The following is a 12,653-nucleotide window of genomic DNA, read 5'->3' as shown; positions in this document are numbered from 1 at the left end:
GTTTTGAGCAGCTGGCTTGAAGGCTGAAGCGTAAAAGGTCCAAAATATTTGGAAGAACGCACCTCAGCAATGTGGCTTCGAAGACCAAAGGTCTATTTTAATACAGCCTGTGAGCTTACATGGAAGGATACATACATCATCAAACCAGTTCAGACGTAATTCCTCCGTGACATAAATGCTGGTTCCATGAGGCACTGCTGGGTTTAACCTTTTGCTTCAAAAATAGTCATTAGCATATGACACAAACACAGCCGAGGGGAAGAGGAGAGTTGAAAAATAATGTTTAAAAATATTTGCCTTTAAAAATTCAGCCCCTTCCATGTTACCAAAATCTAACTAAAGGGATCCAGCAGACGCTGGCTCTGAGATGCCTTTGGTCCAAAAGAATTAGGATTCAATATGTTTTCCCGACCAAGTCTTTCAAGCTCTTTTGCTGTGTTTAGTCCTGCTTCTCTCCTTTGTGTTTCCAAGGGTAGATGAGCTCTCCAAGGAACAGCTTCTTGCAGAGGGATGTCCAGGAATCCTTGGGGTAGCAGCTGTAGGTTAGCAGCCTGTATGTCTGTACCACACTGCCATACGATAGAGGGTTGATTTGTGAGGAGACGAAAGAGGGAGAGCAGCGATGGAAATGTATTGTAGCAAAAAACACAAGGCAGCTGAGGAGGGCGAGCACAACTTTTACACAGCGCTGGCCTCTGTTAAAACGTCAACGCTGCTACTCATACAGCGTCAGAATCCCTCTCTGGCTAGCTAAAGCTCTTTGGCCTCCTACAACACCCTGAGACATCAACAAATCGAGCTTGGCGAGGAGTATTACCAGGATCGCTGTCAAGCAGAGAAGCAGATGCAAGCAGCAGCAGGATTTGAGCGTGATGCTCATTACAGGAGGGTGTGGAACCAGCACCTGTCTGCGTTAGGAAGTTGCAGTGGCTGGAGAGGTGGGGGCCTCCCAATGCAGCCAGCAATACTCCTTTGGGAGTGCACTGCGACTCCTGGGAACTCTTCTACAATGCGCCAATTAAGCCATATCTTTTATGAAGCCACCGCTTTAATGTGCTAAGCCCTCAGCCCACGGCCATGCTTTAAGCTGGACCTGGTATCACCCGATACCCGCCCAGAGGAATGGAGTCCAAGCAGAACAGGACGCACACCACACAGTGCCACGCAGGGCTGCTCATTACCATTTGAAATTAAGGCTCCTGGGCTGAGTTAATCCTTTCTAATTTGATTTCAATCACCATCCCAAGAATGACCGCCTCTGGATTCTCTGCCTATGAAAGTTCGTGGCCTCCAATTATGGTCACAAGGTTCCTGTCTTGGTCTTTTGGAAGATGGAGGAGGCAGACACACGTGTTAGCTGGACGAAGGGTGACAGAAGCACATTACACCTTGGAAAATCTCATTGCAATGAAGCATTTCAGAGTAGAGAGACAGGTGAAGTCCAGAGGATTGATCCAGTCTGGCCAAGATCTGATGCATGAAAAGGATGCACAGCAACAGATTGTCTCCAAAAGAGTGAACAGATTACACAGAAACGGTGGGTCTCAGAAAACAGACCATGAGAGATGCCAAGGGAGGAGACTTACAGAGCTAGAGGAAGCTTGGACAGTGGGGAGAAATGGAAGGACATCCTCCTCTAGTGAAAGGGTCCAATGTGCTGGAACCAGCTGAGCAGCTGTGTGAAAGGAGACTATAGTTCACAGCAGAAAATCAAGCCACAAAAAGGAGAAACAACAAAAACCAAGCAGCCAGCCACTACTTTGTCAAAAAGCTCAGTATTTCTTTTGCCCACTGAAAAGCAACCACTTTTCTGGGAGTTTGCCTGTACCCCCAGTTTGGTCCAGCTGCCTGGTGCTCAGGGAGAGAGGGAGGATGAACTCAGAGTGCCTGCGGAGACAGAGCTCTGGTAAAGGGGGACTCAGCAAAGAGTGCACTAGAATTCATCCTGGAGACCTTTGTCAAATCTGTTTCAAAGTACACCACTGCTGCAGTAGAAGGAGAAAATGCCTGTAGACAGAAGCATCCTTATGAAGTTTAGAAAAAAGGCTGGGGCAGCAGATCACACAGGCTGAGGGAACCCAAAGGAGAGCCAGACCCAGCGTGGTCCAGCTGTTGGACACCCACTCATTAGCAGATATTAAGTGGGTCCCAGACAGATTCCCGGGAAGCTAGTTCTAAATGTGATCAAAACGAACATTTGTAGCAGCAATGGGAGAGCGTAGCTCATGCCGCCTGAGGTGTGTCTAACCCAAACTCACCCAGCTCCTATTTCAAACCCATTCTACAGCCGAAAGGCCACGGATTGACCACAGCATTTACGGGATGTTCTGCACCACTAGAACCAACCACATTGCATTGCAGTCATAGACAGTTAGCTAAAAAAAAAAAAAGAAAAAATAAATTAAAAAAAAACACTAAAGAAACCTGCTCCCAAAACAAACAACAGTAAAACCTGAGTAACTATTTCTGCCTATTTCCTCAGCTGTAGGCAACCAGTATGTTTTAAGTGAAACATGCCGGGGGAGGATAGGAACTGCTGCTATACATGGGAGATACGCAGTGTATGTTCCTTTGACTATCAGCTACGGGGGCTGGAAGGTTTGGCCACAACATCTCTCGTTGAAAACCATCCCTTGGCAGAGTGGTGATAGCGAGTGGTAATGCTTGCCTATGGAGAAATAACAAGAGATGGTTTTACACCCAGCGCAATTACGTGGTGTCTGCCTCCTATTATAAATGGAAACAAACAAGCAAAACAAAAGCAACTATTTATTAGGGAAGTGGCAATATGAGTTCCTTTTATGCAATTTCTGTAGTCCAAAGCTATAATATATCCTGATATAATATACATCCTTTGTTTCATAATGGAGGTGTTCCCTTTTCCCTTCCTCTTTCACAGCAATTGCTGTGAAAAATGGCACTTCTAGCAGAAGGCATACAGATGAATCAAACTCATCGTCTCTTCTCACTGGGCTAGCAGTTCAGTTGAGCCACACTGCCAGAAATAGTTCTTGTGCACCAAAATAAAAGATTTTAAACACTAATGAAACTCCTGAACTATGTGAGACTTCCTGGAGAAAATTAAGTAGCATTTGGGATGGAAATATCATCCCCCGCCCTCCGCCTGCCTCTGTTTGGACTTTGCATTCTGGTGACACCATCTTAAACATAAAAAATAATCACTCTGCTGAACCACAAGCTGAGTGTGAATGCTCAAACCCAGCATTATTGATTTCTAACCCATTATCAGCGCCCCAAAGGACAGCTGTGAATGTATCAGTCACCAATATCTTAAATTATTTTGGGCATAGCTACATGCATACGGCCTGACTTCCATCAGGGATGGCTCCCAAGGGCTGCCATGTGGGGAGGGGACAAAGCCACCGTGAAATTTCTGGAAAGGAACACTAACATGTACCATAACTAAGAATTTTAGCGTGTCACTTAAAAATGGGCTTTGTAGATTGTCCTTGCAAAAGACCTTGCAGAAAGTGGTATATTCAGCAGGATTTCTGACACAAGCCCGTTTTTCATTTCTACCAGCACATGGAGAACGAAAAAGTGCCTTTACTGACTCTCTGCTCATTATTATTTGAACAGAAGGCCAAGAGAGACATCCACTAAAGCACTTCCACCTCTTGATATGACTTATACTGTATTCTAGATAGCAAAAGGATCTTTCTGCAGTGCTCCAAGGAAAATTCATCATATTCTTATGACTCACTGCCTCTGCTCTCTCAGTCGTGATCTTTTTCCTCTGGAGAAGCTATCCACCTCATCTCACAAACACACTGATGCCAAATTCTCTGCTCAGCGGCTCCTGTGCCTTGTCTTTGGTGTCTGGTTTCTTTTTTATGGAGTCTTCTGGCCACAGAGAATGACATATTTTGGTTCTTACACCAATATCCTACTGAAAGAGAGGAACTGGGAAGACAGCGTGCTTCAGAAACACTAGTTTTGCCCTGGAAGACATCTGTTGAAGGGATTCCCTGTTGAATTGCTCTTGCTGGTGTGCTGGTTCTGTGCTAATCTGACCTCTGCTCAAACAGGGCTGGGGCTGGACCCATGATGGAAAAAGCAAAAAAACTGGGAAGCTGCAGTTCATTCCTTCTCACACACATTCCCCCAGCGCCCAAGTGTTTTTTATAAATTCTGTACACTACTTGCAAGCTCTCCTCCTAGGATGCAAAGAGCAAGAAAAGCAGCCCTGCGATACGGCAGTACTCCGGCAATGTCATGAAATGGATATTTCACAATCACTCCTGAAAGTGTAACGAGAAATTCACTGCTACCACCATCACATCATTTGCCTTCGGAAAAAAAATTTCCTTTAGTATCTCTGACGACAGAGCATGGAAGTGCGAGGTTACAACAGCACAGGTGAGCTTTTCCTATGCACCTTGCCAGAGCCACTCAGGAGAATAACTCTCTTGTCTTGCCCACACACTCATCCTGCCAGCATCATGGATCAGCTGAGGCTTTTCAACACACCTGGAGGGGAAGACCGTTTACTGGTGCTTCATTTTGGATGGTTTAGCTGCTGCCTTTTGCTTCTCTCAGCGTCCAGCAGTTACTAAGGTGAGGCTGCAGAGAGCCAGGACGCGAGGTGATAATGACGCCAAGTCTTAATTCCAGAAGTAAACAGAGCTCCGTGTTTCTCCTGTCTTTCATGTTTCACTTCACACTATACAGGATGCTGCATTTTCTCTAAACAGAGGATTCAAGCAGGGTATTAAAAAGAAGAGAAAGCAGCAGCCAATTATTACAATGTGAAATGTATTTCCCTTGTTTCAGCATTTCACAGCTGGAATATTTTAAGTGGGGCCTTTCATTGTGACCAGTTTCAGAACTGCTACGGAAGAGAGAAGGGCTTTGGGGTCAGTCTGAGGCACAGCCCGCAGCAGAAAATGTCACGGAGGGCATAAGGGGCTCTCCTGCATAAGGAGTCGAAGAGGTTTTCCATCCTGCTGCTCAAGGACTCTGAACTTCACACTGGCTGAAAAGAAACAAAACAAAGATACCAAATACACCCTTGGAGAAAAGCCCATGCCGTTTGCGGCTCAGCTCTGTTGGCTGAGCATCGATTTCCTTGAAATGGAGTGTTCAGCCTTTCTTGATTTGTGAACCCTTACGCATTTTTGATAGGAAGCACAGATTCTCTCTATTGTGGTTTTAAGCATAATGACAAATGATGTGTTTCTCTCAGCTCCATTAAAAGTGCCCCTCTGTCTCCCAGCTTGGAAACGCTGTGCTAAAGCAAGCACAAAGCCTAGAAATCAGCCAGTCAGACCTGATGATGACAAAGGGACTGGAAAAATCTCTTTTCCCAAGCTTCCATCAGAATGGGAACTCCATGCTAACAGCAGGCAGAGAACTCCCCTTTAATTCGTGCTCATGTGGATACAGCACATGTGCGAATCTCTTCCTTTTTCACACTAAGGGAGGAAAGTGGCTGGCCTGGAGGCATTGAAGACATTTTAAAGCAATCACTGCCTACTAATCCCAGCGTTCATGTCTTTAACACACCGCTAACCCCATCAAACCTGCCACTTTGGGATTTCCTCTTGGCCTTGCTACGTTCCCAATACTTTAAAGACAAATAGGAAAGGTTTTGGATTGCAATGGTGACGTATTGCACATGAACATTTAATGCAATGTTTCAAACAAAGGTAACAAGTAAGACTAGCAAGGCATTTTTCTTTGAAAGATCTTGAATCACTTCACATAAATAAAACTAATCCCTCTTCTGCAAACCTGCACCAGCCAAGTCTGCCCCTATTATTCCTTTCTAGAGGTAAGAAGATGAGGCACGAGTAATGAAGTGATCTGCCATGGATCAACCAGTGACTCAGGAGCACAAACAGAAATAAACCTCTTCATCTGTGTAAGCTCCATCACTGTAGCATGTGTGACTCTTACACATTTAAAAAAACAAAATATTTTATCTTTGAAATAATTCGAATTAATTAAAGTTACAGAGTTTCCTCCTCCTGGGAGACACCACTCGTCTAGCAGATAGCTCTGGTTTAAAGTGTCTCCCCAAACCATACAGCCTTTTTTGTTTAAGACAGGAAGGGTTATACTGAAACACGGGCTTCCCCAATGCCTTCCAAAAGGTGTTTGAGTACCTCAATAACCAAATGTGCTTTGGCTAGAGGAAGTGTCTAAGCTATGCCAGGAACTACTTTCCAGGCAGGCAATTTGTCAGAGAGAGACAGAAACCAGCAGGCACTGACATTTCAGGTACGTGGTTGAGCGCTCTTACCCTAGGAGCAGCCTGTTAGAACCGAAAATGCTGCTTCTGTAGGGCATGGCCACACACTTCCCTTGTACAGCTGCAGGGCAGCAAGCTCCTCATGAGATCATTCAATTGTTTAAACTTCTAGGAAAACACATGCACAAAAAGGCTACAAATGTATTTTGGAATGACCTATAGATGACTACAATGCTCAGGACTCTCAGGAATTCACACTAAAAGCAGGAAGGCTCTGTCTACTGCAGATGACTCTAGCAGAGAGGAACCCTAAACTCTCCCGTGATTGCCAGCCAACCCCAGAGCTCAGTGTTCTGCTGCTTCTGTACACCGGCATCATCGATGGGACAAGAGAGGTGGGGACATGAACCCATTTGTTTCACATGACAGTGCACTAAAGCAAGCTCGCTGCTTCTTTGTGTTCCGGTAATCATGGAGACACCACCGTGACAGGTCCTACAGCATCACGGCAAAACTTGCCCCAAAGTTTGTCATGTGAATATCTATGTGTTGGGCAAGATGGAAAGAGAAGTACAGAGAAAATGAACTGACCTGTGCATGATCAAACAACATGTTGGTAACCTGTGTGCGGGCTGAGTTTGAGACCCCTGAACCTCACTGCTATGCCTTACTTCGCACTCCAAAGTGATGTGACAATGTACCCATCCCACCCAAGGTGGCATCCCTTGAGCTGACGCTGGGCAGACAGAGCTCTTGCAGAGAGGACATCAGCTTTGACATATTTGCAAAAGGCTTTTTAAAGTCCAAAGTGTTTCAATTCTGACACGTGGAAAGAAAATACGTGTTTTGTTTCTGGTGTGGGGATGGGCTGTTCATCTGTCCTGGCCCAGGCTTCATCAATATCGTATTTTATCAATTCAGAAACCGAGCCAAAGAACTTGGAGGCCAGATGCCACGACTGAACCGGGTTGAAATTAAACACTGCACTAACCCCTTGCTGTCAGGAAAAGCTACCCATTCACGTTGGTAGAACCATCTTGATGGTGCCTGTAAAATCAGCTGCCATAACGTCTGCCAGAGGGTGTCTTATCCATGTTCTGAGACTGAAAAGGGAGGCAAAACCTAAGCAGTCAGGACACCAAGTGACATGTACTCTCTAAAGTCCTTTGAATTCAATTCAACTGCTCCATCTGTTACCACTCCAATGACACGTTTTTGTGCTGGGGCAGGAGCACAGGCTGCAGAAATTCTGAGAGATGCCTCTTCATCTCTCAGGCAGCATGGCATTGCAGTGTTCTCTTTCTTAAAACGTTTAAGAGGAGCAAACAAATAGCCAACAAAGAAAGTCAGTCAGGTAACAAACTCAACTGAGCAGCCAACCTTCTGCCTGAGTGGTGGCCTATTACCCTGCAGAAGGCTGAACAAAACTGAGAAGTAACCTAAGACTGGTGGGAATAGATGGCCTCATCTCTCGGTGGCAACAAGATTTCCTTCTGCCCTGTGACCTGCTGTTCACTGGGTCAGTTTTCTCCAGCAGCATCTCCTGTTCTCCAAAGACAGCCCTGAAAGGTTAAGAGGTTTCTGCCAGAAAATTCATAGGAACCTGCTGAAGGGACCCATGGAAGAGCAACCGAGTTGGTAACGTGGCTCAGCTCTACTTTCCCAAAATTGCTCTACTTTCCCAAACTGCTCCTTGCAGTAATTGGTTACCAGTATGGACAACCGCGCGACTTGAGCCTTGGGTTTTTTCCTGCCCTGCCTCCCACATCTTTCTATTCATCAGCTCCCCATTGCACCAAAAATGAAATGCATAATGCAAACTCCTTGACCTTCTGCATGTGCAGCGCTTACCCGCCAGTCTGTAGGATCTGCAGAGCCGAAGGATGACTGAATAAAGAGGCAGGGAGTCAATCAGGTCAATCAGCAAGTGTATCAGGCCTTGCATGATCACCACCAGCAAGCGGAGCTACCGAGAAAGAGAAAATAAGAACATCTCAGAGAAACAGGAGATGCAACACTTAGAAAATTCATGAGCCGATCTGCAATCTGACGTGGCTGTGTGCTAAGCTAAAGCCTCCCAAAGTGGGTTTGATGTTTAGAAGTGCTGGGCATCCGGATCCTGCATGAGGTTCCTTGACAATCTCAGCTCAAGGGTGTAACTGAGATGAAGCTCCTGCAGGTGCAGAGGCTGTGACCTGCCAGGACATGAAAGCAATTCCACTTTCAACAGCCGTAGTCTAAAAGGCAGAATTCGGGCTTACATTTCTAGCAAACACCATCACTGTGTATCAGCGAACGTAAATTTTTCTTTCTCCAACAGCGAACTGAAGTTGCTTATTTCTGCCTGAAGGAACCCCGTGTGGAGCACCTAAGCAAGAGCAAAGCAGTCAGGAACAAGCTTCGTGCTCAGTGTTTTCTGTCCCCTGATTAAAGCACCTCCTTTTATCCGGCTGCATTTATTTTTGCCGCCAAACTCATCTGAAAAGAGAGGGCTCAAAAAAGATGTTGAAACCATGTGATGGCCACAGTCTGCAGAAAGTTGTGCTCCAGGCAGGCCTCAGAGAGGACTGGTCATACTGGGGGAAGAGAATAAAAATAAAGAAGTCCAACCCTCTGGAGCAAAGCCCGGCTGAAAGCATTTAACACAGCAAGTTAATTAAAAAAAAAAAAAAAGTTCTGGATGAAACTAGAGGGGCCGTCACCCCAGATGTGGGATGGAAAGATAAAAAAAAAATGACTCCTGAGTGAAAGAGAGGGGAACAGCTTGTGCCGCTGACTGGGATTTGCTGGGAATTCCCTTTGGAGAAACACAAACACGCATCCTGAATTCCACTTGCTTGGCGTACAGGGGCTGTGTGAGACAGATTTATATTTTCTTTGTGGATGACAGTAAATGACTAGGAAACCTTCTTTTAATATCTCAGGAGACAGTATATGATTAGCTTCAAGGGTTAAATCTTACCAGAGTGAACACCAAACAATGCAGTGCAGTTGTAGGCAGAAGGAACAGCAGGATTGTAAACAGCAAAGTGCCAATAAATAACTAGGGAAAAAAGAAACACAATCATTAGCAGAGTGATGGCAAAAAAAAAAAAACAAAAAAAGAATAGGAAACTGTGAGACAGTAAAAGTTTGAAATACTCCTTAACATGTTTTACTCCCTATGTGAATAATGCTGTTACCTTGAATATTTTCAGTACTACTTCTCTCACTGGGCCTTTTTGGAAGGCTCCTTATTATAGGAGTATCTTTGGAAAGATAAAGAAGCTGGATCCTGATAGCATTTTTGCCTTTAGAGACAATCCCATCCCTGCCAATTTTAAAGCCATTGTTCAGTTTTTATCAGGCAAAGGTGGAAGGGTACAAAGGAGTAGAAATTTGGTAGGGAATTTTGTGGAGAATTGAGAAGTATTTTTGTTCCTCCTTGTTTTAGCAGAACAAGCAGCTGGGGAAAAGCTGACAAAATCTGGTTGATAAACATTCCCAGCAGCAGCCGACTGGTCAGCCCAGCCACTGGACTTCTGCCTCTTGCTTGCTGGGAAACCAGCAGAGAGAAAGAAGCTGGAGTTACTGGGGTGGAGGAAGCAATATTCAGAGGATGAAGGAGAAAAATCCATAGGAAAGCAGGTGTCATTAACTCCACTGCCCACAGAAAAACTTATTTTTATTCTGGGCCAGCCCAGTTGGCGTAAGCCTAAATAATTCCAACTGGGAGAAATGCAGATTTACGACAAAGAGGGATCTGACTCTTCAATTTTCAGTCACCACTTGCAGAACACAGAGGCCACACGAAGACAGGGCACTGCCATTTCTGCCAAAAGAGATCATGGTCGTGGTATATTATAAAAGAAAATAACCCAGACAGTCCTGTGACAGAGGTGGGTCAACATCCCAGCTTTATGCACATAACCAGAAATAGATCATAACCCAACTCATTCTCTTTACAGCAGTTGTTTCTGCCCTCCTCTGTCACTCCACTGCAGTTGCTTAATATCTCCAAAAGTCTTTTAAAGGTCTGCTTTGAATTGTCTTTTCCCACCCAGGCCAACGACATAATTCCCACTGGTCTCCGGAGCAGCAGGACGAAGCCTGACGTGCCAAACCAGCTCTCCTCAAAGTACCCAGGGACCAAGCCCTGAAGCAAATCATCTTCCTGGCACGGAGGCGCTTACTTTTCCATCACCAAAGAAACCGAAAAATAGCTCCTCCACTGCAGTGTGAGAAGCTCAAGGTTATCTGTTGTGATGGAGAGAGAAGCACTGGCCCTGGAAGTTACCAAATATTATTGTATTATTTTAGCGATGTTTGCAACTGCGGGCGTGGAGCAACTCAGGCTGTGCTGAACTTTTGGGTGGCATTTCAGAAATTAAAAAGAGCTTGCGGCGTTTGACAAAAAAACCCTGCCTCTTCTGCTTGAGTGAGAGCGTGTGGGCCAGGCTCCAGCACAACGTGAATGAAACAGGGCCTTTTAATAGAAATGCTGGCACGGCTGTTACTGTGGCAACACTGTTGGGCACCACTTTTTAAATCGCCTCCCTCCTCCATCCCCGCTCCCGTGCTCCTGGAGCTGCGAGCACCTGCAGCGCCCACCGAAGTAGCTCCCCAGGGTACCTTGCAAAGGCTCAGCACTTGCGAGAATTAGGCCCCCTCACGCAGAGAAGCAAAGGGGGCCTAATTGTAAAACAGCCTCCAAGAATTTGGTTGAAGAGCCACGGATGCAGACAGCTGGGGCATGCACTTGTTCTGGAAACCACAAAGCCTCCTGTGTCTTCTGTCTCAATATTAACTGAATCTTATGCTTGGACTTGATGATCTTAGTGGTCCCATCCAACCTAGACGATTCTATGATTCTAGATGATTCTATGAAGCGGGATAGGATCGTATTGTGCACAGGCAGCGTCCTGCAGTGAGCCCCAGGCACTGCAGCACTACCTGGTCCAAGTCATAGAAGCAGGAATCCACCTGCCGCTGGAGGACGTTCCACTTCTTCCCACAGAACAAGCACCAGAGAGATGACAGGCCGTAAATCTTGAAGCAGTAGAGCCTGGGCAAAGAGAAGATGCTGTGCATCAGAACTGTGAGTTCCTGAGCTTCAACACAAAACAGCTGTCATCATCACACCCCTGTGCCCACTCGCTTACCCATGCCGCAGAACTCGGGGCGGCAAAAGAAATCAGCCTGAGAATGACGCAGATAAAATACTGATTGCTCAGTTAGGCGTATTTGGGTTGGCATCTGGCATGGGCAAAGCAGGCTGCTGCAGACAGCTCTGGACCACTGGAGGGCAACTGCCATGCCGTGCCATGCTCTCGATTTCTGCTCCTGTGGATGAAGGGTCTGGCATATGGGATGTGGCAGGTGCCGCCGGAGGGTGGCCCCTATCAGCCGCAGCAATCGCCAGCCCCACGCCACCGCCTCCCCTGCAGCAAAGGGAGCAGCAAGCTTATTCCCCCAAGCTCACCTCTGTCTCTGCAGTTTAGATCTGCCCTGGTCCCCTTGCTTCACCCCCCTTCCACAGCAGCAGCGGCCAAGGTCTTACCCCTCCCACTGGAGTCAATACACTTCACTTTTGCCTCCGCAGCACAGAGAGACAAGGCAGGGGACTGGAGCCCCTGCACCTTCTTTAGTAAATCTCTGCTTCAGACATCCGTAAGAGTGGGAAGAGATCAACTAAATGGCTGCTGGCACCCCTAGCGCATCCTTTCCTTGGGCTTTTATAACCTGGTGCTACAACACTTCAAGCTACTTCCCTCCCAGACAAAATGGCAACGGTGAGAGAAGCTTGGTGTGGTTAGGGGTAGGAAATCAAGCCATCTATGGAATAACACAGAGGAAGAAAGAGCCCCTGGGATGGAGAAGAGGCACAAAGAGCCCTGGGTAGCAGTGTCCAACACACAGGGATGTAAAGCAGGGGACACAGGCCATCTGTGGGGCAGGACAGAGCCTGAGAAAGCCTGAGCTACAGAAGCCAGGGCGGTTAACCAGCCCAGTTAAGGCAAGGAGGCTGCTCCGATTTCAAGGCAGCTTTGTGAAAGCAGAGGCAAGGGGTCTTATCCAAGAGAAGAGCCTGTTTTGAGGAACACCAACTGCTTCAAGGAATTGGCAGCGTGCCCCAGACTGGCAGGCGCAGCTCGGTGCGCTAATCCCTGGATCCCCAGGCAGGAGGGTGCCCAGGATGACTCCAGGTTGCTGATACCCACCTGCCCTGTTGCTCTAGGGCCACACACTCCCCTGCGCACCCTGGCACGGCACGGGGTGGCTGTTCCTGCTGCAGCACCTGCCCCACCTTCCCCGGCTGCCTGCACGCACTTGCCTGCTCTCGTTTCACCGAGTGCTTTGTTTCAGAAGGGGATCTCAGGCTTCACCAGCACCTGAACCAGAAAATTCTTCTGCCAGCTGCAGGAGCGCAAGGTGTTGTGGTGGCTGTGTTGATGTGTGT

At 46.8% G+C, this 12,653-nt stretch overlaps 1 protein-coding gene across 1 annotated transcript in view; it reads right to left on the bottom strand.

The window, feature by feature from the left end:
* Positions 1-439: 439 nt before the first annotated feature.
* LOC134519644 (phosphatidylinositol N-acetylglucosaminyltransferase subunit Q-like) overlaps positions 440-12,653 on the bottom strand; it is a 31,814-nt gene continuing 19,600 nt past the window's right edge. Inside the window, exons 7-11 of the mRNA XM_063344078.1 lie at positions 11,147-11,258; positions 9,177-9,257; positions 8,066-8,180; positions 4,938-4,996; positions 440-595 (exon numbers count right to left, since the gene is read on the bottom strand). Of these exons, the coding sequence (XP_063200148.1) occupies positions 440-595; positions 4,938-4,996; positions 8,066-8,180; positions 9,177-9,257; positions 11,147-11,258 (523 nt within the window). The remainder of the gene's footprint in view (positions 596-4,937; positions 4,997-8,065; positions 8,181-9,176; positions 9,258-11,146; positions 11,259-12,653) is intronic.

The sequence above is a fragment of the Chroicocephalus ridibundus genome, chromosome 8 (assembly GCF_963924245.1).
Source record: "Chroicocephalus ridibundus chromosome 8, bChrRid1.1, whole genome shotgun sequence".
NCBI classification, from domain to species: domain Eukaryota; kingdom Metazoa; phylum Chordata; class Aves; order Charadriiformes; family Laridae; genus Chroicocephalus; species Chroicocephalus ridibundus.
The sequence above is the reverse complement of the archived record's forward strand: the minus strand, read 5'-3'. Positions and strand labels throughout refer to the sequence as shown.